Source organism: Anolis sagrei, chromosome 4, assembly GCF_037176765.1.
Source record: "Anolis sagrei isolate rAnoSag1 chromosome 4, rAnoSag1.mat, whole genome shotgun sequence".
Taxonomy (NCBI): domain Eukaryota; kingdom Metazoa; phylum Chordata; class Lepidosauria; order Squamata; family Dactyloidae; genus Anolis; species Anolis sagrei.
In genome coordinates this window covers 173254671-173276706 of record NC_090024.1, presented here as the reverse complement: position 1 = coordinate 173276706, position 22036 = coordinate 173254671, and the positions used below count along the sequence as shown (strand labels likewise).

The 22036-nt window shown below is 39.8% G+C and overlaps 1 protein-coding gene across 3 annotated transcripts in view; it reads right to left on the bottom strand.

Moving 5' to 3' along the window:
* The window catches only part of LRP8 (LDL receptor related protein 8), a 241602-nt gene that overhangs the window by 26867 nt on the left and 192699 nt on the right, over window positions 1-22036 (bottom strand). Inside the window, exons 5-9 of one of the 3 annotated variants that reach the window (XM_060773528.2) lie at window positions 14869-15237; window positions 9440-9562; window positions 8974-9126; window positions 1343-1462; window positions 1083-1208 (exon numbers count right to left, since the gene is read on the bottom strand). In XM_060773528.2, the coding sequence (XP_060629511.2) occupies window positions 1083-1208; window positions 1343-1462; window positions 8974-9126; window positions 9440-9562; window positions 14869-15237 (891 nt within the window). The remainder of the gene's footprint in view (window positions 1-1082; window positions 1209-1342; window positions 1463-8973; window positions 9127-9439; window positions 9563-14868; window positions 15238-22036) is intronic. The other 2 variants (XM_060773529.2, XM_067467879.1) reach the window with 2 other exon arrangements.

The following is a 22036-nucleotide window of genomic DNA, read 5'->3' as shown; positions in this document are numbered from 1 at the left end:
TGTCTGTCTGAGGAACCCCAGGGCGGTGGTTTAGGAAGCCAAGAGGGGATAGAGTTGGCCCCAAGGTCTGAAGTTTCATTCCTGAACTTTGTAGTAATTACTTTTCATGGATTGCTTGTTTTGGTAAGTGTTTCCCCACAGTGAACTATTTTTACTAACACCTATAAACATTTTCCTTTTTTGATCCATTTCAGATTGTATCTTCTATTCAGATATCAGTCAGCAAGCCAACATCTTAAAGCAAGAAATAGCTTTCTAAAATCTACAGGGATACTTGCAGGAACATCTCAGCAAGTGAGAGTCCAAAAGTGGCAGGCTAAGACCTGGAACCTCAATCAGTGACTGATACCAGATGAGAAATTCCCCCCTGACCACCAGAGCTCAGATACCAATGCATGGATAAAGGTAGCAAGTTGTCCAGTTTCCATGAATTCACAGCTTGTTTATCAGCATAAGCAGACACATAAAAGACATTTGTGCAATCAGTGACAATACTTGATCTATCAGTGTACCATAACTATGTGCCTGACCTTTTAGAATAGAGTGACTGTACTACATGAATCTGGATGTGAAGGCCCATACACCCAACTTACAGACCGCACTGAAATAGGGAGGGAATTACACAATGTACTCATTAACTTGTACAAATATATAAACATCTTGTGCTCTGGGACCACAAGATGCAGAGCCAATCTCAAGAAATGAGGCTACAAAGTGGAGTCCATAACATGGGAGCGTGGAGAAGAGTAAATCATAGACCACCTACTACAATGCAACTTGAGTCCTGCCACATGCACAATGGAGGACCTTCTTACAGAGACACCAGAGGCACTCCAAGTGGCCAGCTTCTGGTCAAAGGAAATTTGGTATAATGCCAAGTTCTTAACTTTGTTTGTGATTTTTTCCATACATTATAACTGTATTCCCAATTCGCTTCTGATACAATATCATACTGTCACTGTTGCAACTCCATCAACTTGGGAACGGCTATGTTTTTCTTTTGTCACTTTTTCTGACAGTCAAACCTAAACGACTTCTAAAGATAATGTTTTCCAAAGATGATACACAACAGATTTCCTTACCTACAGCTTTGCAGTTTTTGGACAGGGTATCCATCTCGTAACCCTCGTAGCATTCACATTTGTAATCTCCCTTGTAGTTAATGCAGATCTGGCTGCAAGCATCCGGATTTTCACATTCATCTATGTCTGAGGAGGAAAGTTGAAACATCATCAGTAATGTTACATCAGTCGATCAAGAGGACAAAGAGTCAGCCTGAAGCAACTGTAATTATTTGCTCTGCTGTGAAACACCAAAGGGCTGCTGTTTCCATGCAAATTACCTCCACACGTTTTCTTGTCCAGAAGCTTGTATCCTTGAGGACATTCACATGTGTAGCCAATCTTCAGATCTCTGCATGTGTGGGAACAACCACCATTATTGAGAGCACATTCATTCACCCCTAGAAAAGAGAGAAGGATTATTTACTCTAGATGGCCACGTAGTCTTAAATCCCCAAATTGTTGTATTTAAAAAGGTAAAGCAACAAATGTCTTCACTGGCTCCCAGGTATCAATAAAAACAATCTCCAAGGGTAATGGTGTCTTGCACTACAAACACCATATTTACATCTCTTTCCCTTGGAGCAGTCATTGGAATTTTCTTAAGAAGACCTACTAACAAAAATTCAATTCAATTCCCATTTCTTTCCTTTCTTGTGCCACTTCACTTTTATTGCTGTGTTTTTAAAGGTTTATTTTTACTCAAGGGCAGGAGGGAAGTTCTTGATAGCAAGAGAGTTAACTAAATACATGCAGTGAATTATTTTGTTTTCAAGCCTCAGTTCAAGGCTCTGAAGAACCAAACAAGGGAAACTAGCTATGGAAGGAAAGCCTGGACCATTTGTTCTCCCACTGGCAGAACTTGAGATTGAAAATCCTGTACAATTTTATCCTGGAAACTCTAAACTGCTGATGAGGTTGAAAGAGGTCATATCAATGCTGGAAACAACATTTCATTTGCCATTTCAATTAACCTACACAAAGTGAGGAACAATGTTTTTCTTTTGGTGTGAGATGTGCTGTACAGTTGAATCACAGGCTGCATTGGATAAAATAAGAGAAAGGCTGATGGTATATTTCGTTCCCTATCACTCCGCCTTATTCTATGCTTCTGTCTAGCAGGTGAGAATTACCGTATATACTTGAGTAAAAGTATATTTTTCAGCCTAAACCCTTTGTTTAGGCTGAAAACCCCCCTCAGCTTATACTTGAGTCAAGGTTATTTATTATTTTACTCTGCTGTTATTATTAATTTTATTGCATGGATTATTTTATTCTATTTATTATTACATTTGGTATATTATTTTACTATATTATTCTTTTGCTAGCCGTCCCCTGCCACGCATTGCTGTGGCCCATTTTGGTGATCTAGAAAATAAAGTAATGAGAAAGTGTTGGTTTCTAATATATGTAATTTCTCTATGCTTGTGGGTAAACAGTTCGTGGGGGTCATAATGCTTGTTGATTGTAGGTGAACTATAAATCCCAGTAACTACAACTCTCAAATGTCATGGTCTATTTTCCCCAAACTCCATCTGTGTTCATATTTGGGCATATTGAGTATTCCTGCCAAGTTTGGTCCAGATCCATCATTGTTTGAGTTCACAGTGCTCTCTGGATGTAGGTGAACTACAACTCCCAAAGTCAAGGTCAATGCCCACCAAACCCTTCTAGTGTTTTCTGTTGGTCATGGGGGTTCTGTGTGGAAAGTTTGAATTCTCTTTGATTGTAGGTGAACTATAAATCCCAGCAACTACAACTCCCAAAGACAAAATCAAATTTTTGAGTGATGACCACTCCTTGGGTTAGTAGGTGTCTTGTGTCCCAATTAGGTGTCAATTCACTCAGTTATTTTTTTGTTCTGTTAATCCCACAAACTAACATTACTTTTTTTATTTATATAGATTACATTTATTATTTTACTCTATTATTGTTATCATTACATTGTTTTTCTCTATTTTTATTACATTTATTATTTTACTCTATTATTATTGGAAGGATACATAAGCACATTTACATTGAAGAAGGTTAGAATAATGGTTTAATCAGAGTTGGACAGTTTTATCTTAAATTACAGTTTTATTTAAATAATTAACATAATTTATTGGTATCTATTTTTATTTTGAAATTTACCAGTAACTGCTACATTTCCCACCCTCAGCTTATAGTCAAGTCAATATGTTTTCCCAGGTTTTTTTGTGGTAAAATTAGGTGTCTCAGCTTATATTTGGGTCAGCTTGCACTCAAGAATATATGGTAACTTTAGAAGAAAATTTAACAAATGGAAATCAAATACAAATGTGAACTATAGCTCCCAGAACACCCCAGTCACTGGAAAGACTTCTCTACCAGCCTGGTGCAGCATGTTCACTAATTCCAAGCAGAAATTTCAACATTTCAACATTAACAGCACAACACAAAGACCAGAATAGCTGCTTGTATTATAGTGGTGTTTGCCGGCTGTTGCTCATTATTCGGATTACTCTTGCCCGTGACTTTCCCTACATGAGCCAATTAGGCTATATGCAAATTCGAAAGACCACTGAAGGTGGTTGAAAGCCAAAGGACAGTTTTCCACATTAATAGGTATTTTTGTTTTCAACAGGGCTTTACGGCACAAGTATGTACAGCCAGGTTTCTGCAGCACAGCTTTCACTGGAATTCTAGTTTTCATTGGAATGCTAACAATCTAAGACAGGTGCAAATTAGTGGTTCATGCAGATAAACAAAGATTTACATATTCAGCCAAGGGATTCCTATTCAGTACCAGAATTTGAGTCTGTACACAAATCCTTTCATGGAAAATCTAATCTTGTGCTTCCTACAGCTTTCTCACCCAATTTGAGGAGGTGGAAGAGATTACTGTTTATACTGTAAATAACCCAACTATTTCATGTTTCCCAAGAAAATTCAGCCTATCCTTGGTTAAACCTCAGTCAACCTAGACCATGGTGACTTAGAATCATAGAATAACAGAGTTGGATGAGACCACATGGGCCATATAGTCCAACCCCCTGCCAAGTGCAATCAAAGTATCCCTGACAGATGGTCACCCAGCCTCTGTTTAAAAGTTTCCAAGGAAGGAGCTTCCACCACACTCTGAGGCAGAGATTTTCACTGTTGAACAACTTGTTGTACAGTCAGGAAGTTCTTTCTAATGTTCAGGTGGAATCTCCTTTCCTGCAATTTGAACCCATTGCTCCTAGTCCTAATTTCAAGGTTAGCAGAAAACAAACCTGCTCCCACTTCCTTAAGACAACCTTTCACATATTTATACATGGCTATCATGTCTCCTCTCAACATTCTCTTCTGCAGGCTAAACATACCCAGTTCTTTAAGACGCTCCTCATAGGGCATGGTCTCCAGATCTTTGATCATTTTTGTTGCCCTCCTCTGGGACACGTTCCAGCTTGTCAATATCTCTTTTAAACTGTGGTGCCCAGAATTGGACACAATATTCCAGGTGAGGTTTAACCAAAGAAGAATAGAGAGGTGCCATGATTTCCCTCAATCTAGACCAGTGGTTCTCAACCTGTGGGTCCCTAGGTGTTTTGGCCTACAACTCCCAGAAATCCCAGCGAGTTTACCAGCTGTTAAGATTTCTGGGAGTTGAAGGCCAAAAACATCTGGGGACCCACAGGTTGAGAACCACTGATCTAGATACTATACCCCTTTTGATGCAGCCCAAAATCTTATTGCCTTTTTAAGCTGCTGCATCACACTGTCAACTCATATTCAACTTTTTGCCCACGACTACGCCGAGATCTTTCTCTCAAGATATGTTGTCAAGCCAGGCATCACCCATTATGTATTTTTGCATTTCATTCTTTTTCTTCCTTACATTTGTCCTTGTTGAAATTCATTTTGTTAGTTTTGGTCCAGCTCTCTAATCTGTTAAGGTAATTTTGAATTCTGATCCTGTCCTCTGGAGTATTAGCCACCCCTCCTAATTTGGTGTCATCTGCAAACTTGATAAGTATATCATCTAAACCTTCATCCAGGTCATTAATAAAGATGCTGAACAAAACTGGGCCCAGGACTGAATCCTGTGGCACTCCACTAGTCACTTTCTTCCAGGATGAAGAGGAACCATTAGTGAGCACCCTTTGGATTTGGTCGCTTAACCAGTTACAGATCCACTTAGTAGTATTGCCTAGTTTGCTTGCAAGAAGGTCGTGGAGGTCTTTGTCAGAAGCTTTACTGAAATCAAGATATGTTACATACACAGCATTCCCTGCATCTACCTAGCTTGTAACTGTATATATATAAAAAGAAAAGAAATAATATTAGCCTGGCATGACTAATTTTTGAGACATCCATGTTGACTTAATCCCTTTAAAAACTCAAAATCAACAGCTTCAACTGAACCTAGAAAGGAAATTGAAGCCAGGGGAATGCTTTTCATACTAGCATGACTGACTCCCAGAGCAAAAGAACATGCGCAAAAGAATCATGAGGCTACATTCTGGACTGAATGAAGTTTCAAAGGCAGAGCAAGGTAGAAAAAAATAACCACACGCCAACACACAGATTCCCTAAGCATATATGAGAGCAGAAAGCTCCCTGCCACCAAACAGGTATGTAGGATGTGGCCCAACTCATGTAGTACTGTCAACATTTATCCAGACAGACTATCTACCACAAACATCTTTGTCTAATGGTTTTGCTTCTTGATATCTTGTCTAACAGTGATCTATCAGTTCATGGATTCAGTCCGAATGAGAGTGTGGAACAGGGGCCTTCTAAATGTGGTACATCAGACCTATTCGACAGGGCCAACAGTCACAGATGTTGGAAATGTCAGTATTACAACACTGAAGGATCATACATTCCCCACACTTCATATGATTATTGTTACTAACATAGTAAGGCAAACTTGTACAAAAATGCACTGAAGAAAAGAAAAATAGAGGCTATCCCTCTAACAAGAAAAAAGGGTTTTTTGGGGGGTGGGGTGGGGTGGAGAAGACACTCCACCTGTTTAGACCATGTGTGTGGTACCTCACTGTTTGTTAAAGACACAGTAAAAACTCTCTATAACAGCACAGGAACACTGGCCACATGGTTCTAGCCATTCATGTGGAAACTTCCCTCCTCCAGGTGTTTTGGACTTCAACTCCCAAAAATGGTAGCCAACTTAATACCTGTTAGGAATTGTGGAAGTTGAAGTTCAAAACACCTGGAGAGCCAAAGATTGTCCATGCCTGTTTTAGCCAGTCATGATGGTAAAATTCCAATAAATGAAATATTTATGTGTATATGAATTTAAATTACCTGTTGACATGTGATGATTGCATGAATTTCATTAGTGGAAAATGATTTCGCCATTTCCTTCTTCTGAAATGAAGCCTACAGTACTTGGTTTTTGTTGGCAGTCTCACATCCAAGTTCTAACCAGGGCCTACCCTGCTTGGCTTCTAAGATCAGACAGGCTCTGGTGCCTTTAGGATACTTAGACAGATACCGAATTAAACACCTCTCCTTAAATCTGTTCTACCTTTTTCTTGAAAAAGTATTCAAAGCAACAGAGTCAAATTCTGTTGACGCCCAAGAGCATATTCGACAATGTAACACTTCAGTCATGTTCACATCAATGAAATGGCTTTGTTTGATCTTCCTAGAAAGGGCTGATACACTCACTCAGCTCCTGGAGTTTTCATACACTTTGTGTTTGAAAGAAATCACTTTACTCAATTCAAGACCACTGACTGATGAAGAAATATGCCAAAAAGGAAGAGCAGGTATCTGGAAATCCTTCAATCAATATATTTTGGCTGCTGAAGGTAAGTAAGCAGGTTTCTGCTATTTCAGAATAAACTTCCGGGTCATGCACATTTACAAAAATCCATATGTTAAAAGCATTTTTAATGGGGTATTACATGGTTACTGGGCTGTATGGCCGTCTTCTAGCAGCATTTTTCCTGACCTTTCATCTGCATCTGTGGCTGGCATCTTCAGAGGATCCTCTGAAGATGCCAGCCACAGATGCAGGTGAAACATCAGGAGAAATTTCTGCTAGAAGATGGCCATATAGGCCGGAAACCACACAACACCCCAGTGATTCCTACTGTGAAAGCCTTTGACAATATATTTTTCAGTGTTTTTGAGGGTTGCGACAGATCATGAACATGACACATTTTATGGGAATTATCTCTAGATATTCTATTGATAGTAGTGTTCTTATAAACACATCTTGCTGAAATTAAAATACAGTAGTAGGAAATTTGGCTAATTTGCACAACCTCATTGAAGCTCTTACCCAGGCAACAAAGTTTCACATAGAAAAAACGGGTGAATCTCCTGTCACTGATCTAGTTGCATGTATTGTGGATGATCATGTTGGTGTCCCACTGCATTTCTGACTCTTACAGTAGGTGTATTTGTATATTCATGCATGTATACCATGCCTAGTACTGTGTATTCCTGTACAGTATATAATACAATCTGAGGTCTGGACAGCAAAGAGGCTATCCCACTAACACTACTGGAACTATAGTGTCCTATAAATTCTACAGAGTGTGTTTCCATGAACATCTCTATCACATTGAAGAAGGTGCAAACTTGTTTTTTTTGCTGCTCTGGAGACTAGGAAATGGAGAAATGGATTCAAATTGCAGGAAAAGGGATTCCACCTGAACATTACAAAGAACTTCCTGATAGTAAGAGCTGTTCTGCAGTGGAATACGCTGCCTTGGAGTGTGGTGGAAACTCTTTTGCTGGAGGTTTTAAAGCAGTGTTTCCCAACCTTCCTAATGCCGTGACTCCTTAATACAGTTCCTCATGTTGTGGTGACCCCCAACCATAAGATTATTTTTGTTGATTCTTCAAAACTGTAATTTTGCTCCTGTTATGAATTGTCATGTAAATATCTGATATGAGGATGTATTTTCATTCACCGGAACAGATTTAGCACAAATACCCAATATGTCCAAATTTGAATACTGTTGGAGTTGGGGGTGATTAATTTTGTCATTTGGGAATTATAGTTGCTGGGATTTATAGTTCACCTACAATCAAAGAGCATTCTGAACTCCACCAACGACGGAATTGAACTAAACTTGGCACACAGAACTCCCATGACCAACATAAAATACTAGAAGGGTTTGGTGGGCATTGACCTTGAGTTTTGGAGTTGTAATTCACCTACATCCAGAGAGCACTGTGGACTCAAACAAGGATGGATCTGGACCAAACTTGGCACAAACACTCAATATACCCAAATGTGAACACAGGTGGAGGTTGTGGGAAACAAACTTGACATTTGGGAGTTGTAGTTGCTGGGATTTATAGTTCACCTGCAATCAAAGAGCATTCTGAACCCCACCTATGATAGAATTGGGCCAGACTTCCCACACAGAATGCCCATGGCCAATGGGAAATACTGTGTTTTCTGATGGTCTTTGCTGACCCCTGTGCCACCCCTTTGTGACCCCCCCAGGGGTTCCAACCCCCAGGCTGAGAAATGCTATTTTAAAGCAGAGGTTGGATGGTCATCTGTTAGGATGTTTTCATTGTGTGTTCCTGCATGAAAGGGCATTGGACGGGATGGCCCTTGTGATCTCTTCCAACTCTATGTTTCTGTGATTCTATGAAAGCACACAAATCCTTATACCTTACAGTCACCAGTATGAACTATCAGAGGCGGTTGGGTGACCGAGGAAATTCTGATCCTGTGATGCCCATCAAACCTCTTCTGGAATCAGACTGGATTGGGCCAGACTGGAGGTGGAAGAGGAATTCCACTTAGAATGAGGCAAAATCTCCATTTCACAGAATGAGATACCACTTCCTTTGACTCCCAGAGTTATGCTAACAATCAGGTCTTCCCATTTCCTATCATCCTAAACACACAGTGAATGGGAAGGATTGTTAAACACACAGAGGTAGAAATAAGAAGAAGGGTGTACTGTACCACATGCTTTTAGAGGCTCATCAGACCAGTCCCTGCAGTCCCTGTGTGAATCGCACACCTTGACTTCCTCTATGCACTCTCCACTCTTACACTGAAACTTGTTGGGACTCTCGCACGCCGCTTCTGTTGTGTCAGGCAAGGAAGGGAAAGCAGCTGAAGTTAGATTAAGCACATGAAAATGAAGATAGAAGATTAACATGCAGGACTGGTGTAATTTAAAAGAAACGAGATGGGAGTTAAGCAATGGGATATTTAGTTGCAACATTTGAGAAGAGTGATGCTTGTTAAAGCTCTAGGGGTTCCCTGAAGAAACATCCTTGATGGGGAACTCTATAAGTTCACTATAAGGAGCAATCATACACTGGCTCTGGGAAATTGTCTGGATGCTGTCCCCAATATTCAAGTTTCTTTGAGCAATGATTTCTTCCACACTTTGTACTCAGGATGAAGGTGCGGTCATGCATACCATTAACACATCCAGCTTCATCACTGTTGTCTGGACAGTCATGGACTTTGTTGCATTGTTTGGCTCCATGGATACAAGTCCCATCGCCACACTGGAATTCATCGGGGCTGCAGGTCACCAAGGCTGGAAAACAAAGGAATAGAAAGAAGCTTTATGAGCTGTTGTGTGTTTGGATATGCCTATGAGGTTAAATAATCACCAGGGTTGCTTTCAGGGCCTCTGGGAAGGTTGGTGGTGACCATTTTATTTTTCATCCTCAAAACCATCCCATTAATTGAGTTAGAAGCTGGAAGGGAAGCTGTTACCTTTATCTGTGCTTCGTTGTTTCTAAGCACTGAATGTTTGTCTTTGTTTTTGTGTATGCTGGAATCCACCCTGAGTCTTCTCGGGGAGATAGGGCGGAATATAAATAAAGTATTATTATTATTATTATTATTATTATTATTATTATTATTATTATTATTATCATTAGACTGAACAATGATGACTGTTGATCCTCTAGTATTACTCATTGATAATCTAGGTTTCAAGGAGCCCCCGGTGGCACAATGGGCTAAACCCTTGTGCTGGCAGGACTGAAGACCGACAGGTCGCAGGTTCGAATTCAGGGAGATCATGGATGAGCTCCCTCTGTCAGCTCCAGCTCTCCATGCGGGGACATGAGAGAAACCTCCCACAAGGATGGCAAAACATCAAAATATCTGGGTGTCCCTTGGGCAATGTCTTTGCAGACAGCCAATTCTCTCATACCAGAAGCAACTTGCAGTTTCTCAAATCACTCCTGACATGAGAAAAAAAATCTAGGTTTCAGATAAATTTTGTTTCCACTTCACAAGCTATCAGTTTGGGGATGGCAGACTCTGCTAATAACACTTTCCCCTACCATTTGGATTTCTTCTTCCATCCTAGTTGCCTCCCATCCATTTTATTCAGAGCCTGTTTGCCTAGGAACACATCCCAGGTGTCAGAAGAACACATTGAAGACTTCAGGTGGTGCAAAATATCTACTTCAAAGCATTATTCCGAACTGTACAATTATTGCAGCCTCTCTGAAAACATTGATTTGACTGTTCCCTTCGTCACTCCCCAACCCTCTGGGAATTGTCTCCTCACTCTAAATGACAGAAAATCACTGCCCTTGACTAGCTAGTGCAATGCAACACATGTGATCCAAGAAACTCACAGCAAAGTCGCCCTGACAATTTCAACAAACTGTCCTCAACATCAGAATTATGGCTCTACAATACACCCTGGAGGCTACAAGCAAGAATATAGCAGGTACCAGAATGCACCACTTATAATGGCACTAATGTAATTCATCATGCAGGACAAACACACTACAGGGACCCCAGATCTCTGTGGTGAGCCATGCTTCCGCAAACAGAAAGCTCCCATAAAGCTTTATATATTTATTGCAATTTGTATCTTATCACATGTACACATGCATATTTGTAAATTATAGTATTCACTGAAAGGTAGAGATGCATGAGCAAACCAAGGCTTTGACCTCAGCGGATTCTAAAGAGCAGAATTTGGAAAAGTTACTTTTTTTGGACTATAGAGGCCCAGAATCAGCATGGCCAGCAACAATGCTAGCTGAATATCTCTGGGAGTTATATTTCAAATAGGTAACATTTCCCATTTCTACTAACAAGATTCCTCTACAACTCCCACATGGTTAGATGTTATAAGATACAATAAAAAATGTATGTTGCAACATGAGCATTTGTTTGAAATGCTTCCTATATTTTCGGGATTTCTATTTCATTTCCTTGTTTTAGGAGGCCAACTGTCAACAACAACAACCATTTTAAATCATGCTTTCCTCTCTTAAATGAGACCTAAAGTGGCAAACTGTCAAACCACAACCCACTTCAACTTAAGCTACTACAATTCCAGTAACATTAATGGCACTAAACCAATGAAAACAATATTTTGACTGTTTCCACTTGGGGATCCAAATGGTCATGGAACCACACTTGTTTTTATATTTCCACAAATGCTTCGCAGGACTAAGAAAATATTTAGCATGTTCACATGAAACCATTGATGGGGACCGGACACAAAAGAATAAACTTCTGCTTAGTACTTGCACATGGAATCAGAGGAGTGACAGTATCATTTCACTGACAATATAAAATAGGAATACAACACAGAAATGTGGAAACCAAATTCATTATACGGAGTATAGTAAGCTGACAAAGTAGGAGGATGGGAACCCATAGGGTTATTCAACACAAACACCAACAAGAAATGTGGATACTAGAAGGATTAAGCGATTGGTTTGTCCTCATGTTCTGTTATATAGTGAAATCCACCCATCAAACTGCTTACAACATCAGGTGCCAACTAGTATAATACAGCAGATGGGACACATTTGGAGCAATTAATCCAAAATCACACTTGGGAGCTTGTAGCACAAATGGAAACTATTAGGTGTGCATTTATATAGGGCTGCTTCCAAATACTTAGACTAATCAATCTAATCTCTCTGCTTTCATCCCTCCCTGAAATACTCCTCACGCTGATTTTATACAGACCTAGAAGTGCTTCATGTCATTAAAGCTGAGATGGAAACCATGTTTGCCTCAACATGTTGTTGGACAGGACTCCCATAACATCTCACTATGGGTCAAGCTAGCAAGGGGAACTGGGAGTTGCAGTCTGTCAAAGACTTGGAGAGCTGAATGATTCCCATCTCTAATTTTATAATATTTATATGAATAATCCAACAGTCAGAAAGATTCACCTGATCTTGAATGTTTCTAGCACAATACTACCTGTTTTGATCAGAAGTCTTTTTAGTGTCCCAAGCAAATTATGTCATTTTTGGGACATAAATTATTATTACCTATATGCGAAACATTACTGGTAATTGAACACATATTACCTGTATATCGATATCAATAAAAATCAATTGCTATAAATGAGTTTTCTTAATAAAACGTTTTATTTCTTTTTCCTTTTTTGCTCATCTTGTCTTCTTTGTCTTTTTCTGCCAAAAGATTTTCACTCATTGTCACCGTTAATGTACAGCCTGAATGCAGATTTCATTCCTTTAATGTTCTTACGTTATGACGACAAGTGATATATATTGGCCTTGGGACAGATTTGTTTTAAATTGCCAATGTCCTTCTCTTATGTGAAACACATAGACAAAGTGGACTTTCAAATGCTGGTGTTTTGTGTTCTATATCAAAAGGAATAACAGATCTGCTATTTGCAGGTAATAGTTTTCCTGTCAGTGAATCTTTTTTGGGTTTTAGTATGAACTTTAAAGCAGCTAATCCCTCCCCCAAAATCTCAGACTAAAATATAAGAGCTGATTCATCAACTGACTGAGGGTTATCACAATATTCTTCTGCTTAGTAACAGAAAATTTTGAACTTTGCACAATAAAATATGCTACATTAAAATGCATTTCTTCAGCATATTTCTGAGTGAGGAAAAACTCAATGTGTCCTTTCTTAAATCTAATAATTCTGTGCATCCACATTGTTTTCACTCCCATTGTGTCAAAGAGCAAATATTGCTCTTTGACTCAACATTTCTTGTTTTACTGAACCATTTACGTTCTCTGATTTGAGCATACTTTAGGATCCAGGAATCATAGAATCAAAGAGTTGGAAGAGACCTCATGGGCCATCCAGTCCAACCCCCTGCCAAGAAGCAGGAATATTGCATTCAAATCACCCCTGACAGATGGCCATCCAGCCTCTGCTTAAAAGCTTCTAAAGAAGGAGCCTCCACCACACTCCAGGGCAGTGAGTTCCACTGCTGAACGGCTCTCACAGTCAGGAAGTTCTTCCTCGTGTTCAGATGGAATCTCCTCTCTTGTAGTTTGAAGCCATTGTTCCACGTCCTAGTCTGCAAGGAAGCAGAAAACAAGCTTGCTCCCTCCTCCCTGTGGCTTCCTCTCACATATTTATACATTTAGATCAAAATATGTTTTGGTATCAAAATTTGTAGGGCATGCTCATACTAGTGATTCCCAGCTAAATCAAAGAAAATATGTCTTAAGAGATCAGGATAAACTGAATTAAGACATACAAGGGAAGGGAAAAGGACCGGAGGGGAATTAAGCATACATCTCATTTTCTGGTGTAAGTCAAAATCAACTTCAAATGTATTTTCTTCCGGGTCATCAAGATGCCTTATGCTGGATAAGATACTGCATGGCATACCTTTAGCTTCTGAACACTCTATTTGAAATTAGAAAGATACAGAACAGAACATCAATCCAGAGTTATATTTTGTTTCTGGTATGAGCAATATATAACTGGGAAGCAATACATCCTGTCTGATCTTGAAGGCTAATCTGGGAACCCAGATATGGGAATGCTAAGGGAGAAGAGAATGGCAATGGCAAACCACCTCAGAGCATTCCTTGCCTAAGAAAACATTGTCATGGGATCATAGAACAATAGAGTGTTGGAAGAAACCACATGGGCCATCTAGTCCAATCCCCTGCCAGGCAGGAAAAAACAGAATCAAAGAATTATGAAATGGATGAGGTTGCCAAAAGTTGACAGATAGCATGAATGTGCACATGCAGAAATGAGCACTACACCTTCAATATATAAATACTGAGACTTTCCTTTAAATTTATGAGTGTAGTGCATCTGATGAATTCACATGCTAGTTAATTATTTGCCATCATTTGGTATGCAAATTGCAGGAATCTTCCTAGCAGGATCTGAAACGATTCAGTCCCCATATAAAAGAGCTGTCCACCTGTTGCTCGTGGCGGTTTTTTAAAGACATCCTGGTTACATGTAGTTGTAGTATTTCCATGTTGCAATTATAAATATTTCAGTGAAACATTTTCTCCATTTCCTTCTCTCTTTCTCGGTTCTTGGGTGAATGACCAGCTTATGCTACTTAGCATCTGAAAAATGGATGAAACATTCCCCAACTCTGCGGCTATGTGTGAAAGAGAACAAACGTAGCTGAAAGGAAATCCATTATTCAGTAACTTGGGGCCTTTAACGACCTGACGACTTACACAAGCAGAACTTCAATCTTTTTTTATAATACAGATAGCTTTCTCAGCTCCAGGAAAAGTGTTCTTTGGTATGGTGTGGATTCACAGACAGAAAAGGAGACTGAAAATGTGTTTTTATGGACAGTCTTGGGAGGATTATTTAGCCAGTCAATTGAACATATTACTAAGTATCCTATTGTATATACAACAGCTAGCAAAGGTTTTAACTTAGAACTATAGTTCCTACAGAGTAGTGGCCATTTTGGCTGGAGGATTCTGGAAATTTAGTCTAAAAATTGTTTTCCAAGTTCTGATTCATATGCAGACACTGAATTCAGAAGAAGCCATATCCAAGAAAATATGCTCAGTGCCTGGCTGCCAAGTCTACCTTTTGTAGGATGAATGATTGCTCGCAGTTTCTGACTCATCCTCTCTAGATACTCACGGCAATCCTGCTCATCTGATTTGTCCTTGCAGTCCTCATCTCCATCACATTTCCAGTTCAGATGGATGCATTCGCCATTGCCACACTGAAACTCATGAGCTGCACAAGTGCTCGTGACTGGTGGCTTGGTTTTGTGGCCGCACTTTTCCATGAGCTCATCCGACTGGTCTTCACAATCAGGATGGTTGTCACAGACCCAGATCTGTGGGATGCACTGACTGTTGTTGCACTGAAACTCATTGGGGTTGCATGTGAGGGGAGGGCATTTCCTTTCATCACTTCCATCACCACAGTCATCATCACCGTCACACACAAAGATTGTGGCAATACAGGTCTTGTTGCTGCATTGGAACTCGCTGGCTGAACAGACTACAGAGAAAAACAAAAGAGATGAGTTAGCTGAAAGTTACCAAACAGAAGAGTGGTAGGAACTTGAAGTTTTCAACAAACCTTGGCATTTCCCACACTCCCAGTAATGAACTGCAGGACCCAATGAAGCTGATCATGAATGAAAAAGTTATTAGGAGAGCAAAAATAAAATAAAATAAAATTCTACAGCAGTAGTCTCAACCTGTGGGTCTCCAGGTGTTTTGGCCAACAACTCTCAGAAATCCCAGCTAGTTTACCAGCTGTTAGGATTTCTAGAAGGCCAAAACATCTGGGGACTCACAGGTTGAGAACCACTGTTCTACACACTCAAGATGATTGGAAATGCTCTAAAATGTATTCAACATTGCTTGCAGTTTCATTGCTTGCAGTTCTTGGATGTCCTGGTGTCAACTAATCCATGAGGGATCCTTTTGGCCCATGCTATCCTTATGCCTATGAAGAGTATAGCAGTATAACAGGAATGACAGGAAGGGGAAAGGAGTTTTCAGTTGTGCCTTACTAGACGTTCAAGAAGTAGTCACTGAAACATACCCAGAGTTGCATATCTCTGTACAGGCTCATTTATTTGTATTATTTCAATAAACATTAGTTCACTGAAACATATGCAAAATTAATAATGTCTGTTGTCTGGCACGGAGGCTGAACTAAACAGGGCCAGGGATGGAAGGAGAGAGGCCAGATGGTCCAAAATCTCTTCCAAGCGTAAAAGCAGCCAGGTGGCAAATTTAACTTGCACGTTGGTCAAACAGTAAGAGTAAACCACTGGTCAACTCTGGAGGAAAATGTTGGAAATAGCAACCATCTCAAGCCTCCACTACTTGTTATAATTGCTTACTGTATTGTATATGTGTGTTGTAAGCCGCCTTGAGTGACCTTTGGGTTCGAGAAAGGTGGGATAGAAATATCGTAAATAAATAAATAAATAAAATTGATATGCAATTTGACTTTAACTCTTTTTTGTGGGAGGGGCCAAGGACCATGTGATCAGGTCTAGATTTGTTCAGAGTCTGACTCCATTTTAGAAAGGGAGAAGCCATTAGACTTTCAATATAGAGACTTCAATAGGAACAGTATGCTGTACAGAAGTCATTAGACTCTATTGGACTTTCAGAGTGGACAGAGACTCTATTAGACTCTCAGAACAGAGAGATGCTTTGAACTATATAAGAATGCTTCCCTGTGTTATCTACACAGAGAAACTACTTCAAATCTACTTGTAATTGGATTCATAAGCAAAGTATGTATGCTGAATATATGAAGTTTATAAGTAAATCAACTATTTTACTTTTAAAGAAGTCTAGTTATTTTGTCTCTTGAGAGCATGATTTAAAGGCAAATATATTTTAAGGGAGAGTTGATGTTTTTGGGCAACTAAAAAGAACACTTCTGAAACTCTGCTATGTATATGTGTATGTGTATTGACATATCTTTGTCCTTAACAGTTCAAAGACATACCTAGGTACATCAGTTTAACAGCTAAGAAACCTTGCATGAATGCTGGTGAAGGCCATTTTCCCAATAGGTTATGACTCTAACAGGCTTTTACCAAGAGGTTATGGCATCATTTTTCAAAAAGTTGTGACTTCTAACAAGGTCATGCTTTTCCAAAGATCATAACATCTCCAAAAGGTTCCGGAGATTTCCATTTTCCAAAATAAAAGGTAACAAAATTGGAGCATATACAGAACAGTGGAAAGGCCAGATGAGGGGAAGCTATTTAATAACCGAATGGGTCAACTAATGAAGTGTGTAGCACTGCTTTACAGGCAGCTTATCCAAACTACAGTATACTCTACTCTACCTTCTGGCCCTTCCTAGTTGCCACTTTAATTCCCCTTTAGGTGTAAGTAGATTTCAGAATTCAGAATTTCACTGTGTTTTGAACACAGTAAGAGGGATGCATAGGCTAAATACTCACCGAGGTATGCTGGGCCTTAGCTTCTGAGTTGTACTGATAAGTCCCTTAGCAACCCACTAAAAATTTATCTGGAAGTCACCATGTGGCATTAACATACAAATGAGACTGTTCCAAGCTATAAAGTGAGGCAGGATTCCTTGCTCCTGCCTTCCCATCTCTGAATGCCTGATTTAGAGCCGAACCAGAGGAAGCAGTTCAGATTAAAGCTTCCAGGTGTCCTAGCTACAGGCGATTAACGGTCACTTTGATTACCAGAAGAAAATCCATCTTCTCACCCTCATCAAGAACTCCCATAGAACATGCTTAATTGTGTGTAATTTGCTTGGTTATTAAGAGGAAAAAACCTGTTTGAGTAATTTGAAAGATCCACGGGGAAATGATCATTTTTACAAATTATGCAAAATGAAATTTCAGTCTTGGAAAATAGCTCTTTTAATTGGTGTGGGCGAGGAGTATTTCATCTGAAACATGATTTTCTTTAGTAGTTGCTGAAGAAGATAGTGTTCGTTTTGCCTTATTCCCATGATAAACTGCACAGTTTACTAGTTGCTAAGAGAATAACACCATGGGGAAAGGAAATGAGGGTCGTTAAGGGAGACTGGAGAAGGTAATTCAAATAGAGACTGGCCTATTAATCTCTGTGTAAGTGGATATAAATCTATGTATGGCCCTATTCCAGATTTCTTTGTTTAACTACATCTGGACTAACAGGTAACTTGGTGTCCAAAGAGTGCGATAAGCAAATGCTAGGGGACCATCCATATAACTGAAGACTAAATGCCAAAGGGACTAATGAGCATGCACTTGCCCTGTTTGGCTATGTGGGGCTGCCACAGAAGAGCATCCAGAAACTTCAATTAGTCCAAAGGTCTAATTGACCTTTGGACTAATTGAAGCCAGACTTTGGACAGGGGTGGGATACAGGGAAAGAACTACTGTGCTGCTGAAGCAGTTACATTGACTCCCAGTTTGTTTCTGGCCGTATTTCAAGGTGCTGGCTTTAGCCTATAAAGCTGTAAACAGTTTGAGCACAGCTTACTTGAGGGGCCGCATCTACTCCTACAAACCTGCATGAGCCCTGAGATCACTAGGAGAGGCCCTTCTCTCGGTGCCACCACTGTCACAAGGGCGCTTGGTGGGAATGAGAGAGAGGGCCTTCTCAGTGGTGGCCCCATGGTTCTGGAACTCCCTCCTTAGAGGGGTACGATTGGCCCCCTCCCTACTGGCCTTTCGATCGTAAATTAAAACTGTTTTATAAGACCAGGCTTTTCCTGATGACCTTGAATAGGCAATGGTCGGACAGCTCTGACAATATACATTCTTTGTAGCTATGCTAGATCTGGCAACACTTCTATATAGTTGAAGGAATGGAGCTATCTAGTTGCTTAATGCAATTGTTTTATGAATAATCTTAGTGGTCTGATGTATTAATCTGTCTAATTTTGATATGTATCATGTGTTATTGGTTTCCTATGGTTTATGCTGTTTTTGTTGAATTTTATGCTATGTCATTTTGCTGTTTTAGCCATGTACACTGTTTTGAATCCCACCCATGAGAGAAAAGCGGGATAAAATAAACAAATAATAAATAATAAATGGTTCTAAAGCAGGGCAAGGTGGTTAACTTTTATACTAAATGAAGGGGGTGGGTGGTGAAGAACCTTCCCTAATCTTTTCCTGCCACACTTTGTTGTTTTTTTAAAAAAAAATAATCTTTATTGAAATTTCCATATAGTAAAAACAACAAGTAACACGAATATCCATTCACCACATATTGACGACGGGGAGGGGAGTTGGGGTAACAAGTTGAGGGCGGGGTACGGGGGGGGGATGGGATAGCATACACAGGAAGATGGTAAATTGGGGTAATACATACTGACCTTACATATCTTCCAAACCTCACCTACCGTACAACATAGAACAAAAAAACACTTTGTTGTTTAGGTTTCTTCCCTCTAGCCCAGCTTCGATATTATAATAGAAACGCTCCAACATAAAGTGAGCAGATAGGTAAACGTGGATTAAAAACAGCAGGGCACATTACATCAGGGTGAGGAGGTACAGTAAGCTTTTGCTTCTCTCTTCTGCATACTCATTTTGGTTTTGAAACAAGTTAACCACATCCCCACTCTCCCTTCAAAGCAGAATAGACAAGTGTGTGTTAATTGAACTTCCACACATCTGATTTGGCCTTAGGTAAAACAACTATGTATATCTGAAAACAGCCCGAGGTTCTTTTTCCTCCTCAAGAAACTTCAAAGGTTCTCATTTATGAACACACTTAGCATCCTATTTTAGCATTGTGTTTAAATCTCATTGTGCTTTAACTTTTAATGTTTTTATGATCCAGAGATAAACGGCGTTTCAAGCAAGCTGAAGATAATCAGATATATTTCCCTCTGTCTGTAGCTGTGTTTGTGGTGTGAGCACAGGGACAATATGTACCAAAGACTAGGAGTAGAGCAGAGTTTCTCAACCTGAGGTCGGGACTCCTGGGAGGGGGGTCGTGTGAGGGTGTCAGAGGGGTGGCCAAAGACCATCAGAAAACACAGTATTTTCTGTTGGTCATGGGGGTTCTGTGTGGGAAGTTTGGCAAATTCTATCATTGGTGGGGTTCAGAATGCTCTTTGATTGTAGGTAAACTTTAAATCTCAGCATCTACAACTCCCAAATGTCAAGGTCTATTTCCCCCAAACTTCAACAGTGTTCACATTTGGGCATATTGAGTTTTTGTGCCAAGTTTGGTCCAGATCCCTCATTGTTTGAGTCCACAGTGCTCTCTGGATGTAGGTGAACTACAACTCCAAAACTCGAGGTCAATGCCTACTAAACCCTTCCCGTATTTTCTCTTGGTCACGGGAGTTCTGTGTGCAAAGTTTGGTTGAATTCCATCGTTAGTAGAGTTCAGAATGTTATGGTTGAGGGTCACCACAACATGAGGAACTCTATTTAGGGGTTGTGGCATTAGGAAGGTTGAGAACCAGTGGAGTAGAGGAAGATCAATATGCTGGAATGTAGCATCTCCATTAAGGCTTCCTGAGTTTTTAAGTAGAAATCTGTGGTAAGTTGGAATTTGTTATACATCTGAACTGGTACTGCAGCCTTGAGCTAACAAACACTTGTGACACTTCTCTGGCTTCTCATAAACAATCTATAAACAGCCTCACATGGAACATTAAGCCCTGAACTTACCAATAATGATTTCTTTGGAAGAGTGATAAGAGCCACTAAAGGGGGATTAATTTATCTCTGTCAGCATTCTGAGACTCATTTCAAGCATCCAGATGTCTACGATTTCAGAACTTTATGACCTTAGTGGACATAATACCTCTCATGATTACCTTAGATAACACTTCCTAGCACTGTAGAGTAACCTCTTTTCTTAGTTTCCAAGTATCTTGCTCTTAATTGTCACTTGATAAAATTGGCCACTTGACTTATTCATTTGTCTTAATGGCCCAGTAGATGCTTCTTAGTTTACCAGTTCTAGACCCCTATTAGATAATAATTTACAGTACCACAAATAGAAGTTGAAGTACTTTGGTCACATAAGGAGAAGACAAGAAAGCTTAGAGAAGACAATGATGCTGGGGAAAAAGGAAGGAAAAAGTAAGAGGGGCCATCCAAGCACAAGATGGATGGATGGTATCCTTTGAAGGAGCTGTGGGTGATGAAGGCCGAAGGTCACGAAGAGTTGGAAGTGACTGAATGAATAAACAGCAACCACAAATAGAAGTTTTCTTGAAAGATCAGACTATCTTTCAAGAAAAGATAGTCTGATCTTTTCTCGAAAGATTAAGAAAAGATTGGTAGCGCAGTGGGTTAAAGCATTGAACTGCTGAAATTTCTGACCGAAAAGTCACAGGTTCGAATTCAGGGAGTGCCGTGAGCTGCCACAGTTGGTCCCAGGTTCTGCTAACCTAGCAATTTGAAAACATGCAAATGTGAGTAGATCAATTTGGTACCACTCTTGTGGGAAGGTAATGGGGCTCCATGCAGTCATGTTGGCCACATGACCTTGGAAGTGTCTATGGACAATGCTGGCTCTTCGGCTTAGAAATGGAGATGAGTACCAACCTCCCAGAGTCGGACACGACTGGACTTAATGTCAGGGGAAAACATTTACCTTTATCAGACTATCTTGATAAATGTAAAAGGTGCAATGACTATGCAGTGTTTAAAGAGAAAAGATAATAGCTTTTGTAGCGTTTAAATTATGTAATTACCAATCAAAGAGCAAAGTTTACATATGCTCTTATGTCCCTCCCCCCTCCCCGCTTTTGGCAAGGGCGTAACAATTTACACAATTCAAGTGTGAATTTCTTTCCATTTCAGGGGATTTAATGAGCATATCCCCTTCTTTCTTCATTAACGTGTCTCCACCCTTCCTTCTGCCCACATACCTTTTTCTCTGCCTTTTGAAATCTAAGAAACATGTAAATCAAAGAATTTCTCACATATGCATTAAAATGACCCTTCATCAGCATATGAAACAAATTAGTACAACAGTTCCCCCTTATCTCCTCTGTGCCTACTCATTTACCTATGTGCTCTCCCATCAAAGCCCATCTCAATTCATTAACGGAGGCAACACTAAATGATCATAAATGAGATGTGCTGGCTTTGTAACAAGCCATCTGTTTATGCTATTTGATTTTGCTACCTATTCTGTTATGAGCACTTTAACGTATATAGTAAGGGAGAAGACATTGATCTGTTCCCCTGGTTTCTTAGAGTCCCAAGATCCAAGGGGGAAAAATGCTGTATTTGCAAAAACTGTATAGAAACCACTTTAAAACATAAAAGGCTCTGAAAAGAATGCTTTAAACATTTTTGATAAGAAATGTTTTGCAGAAAAAA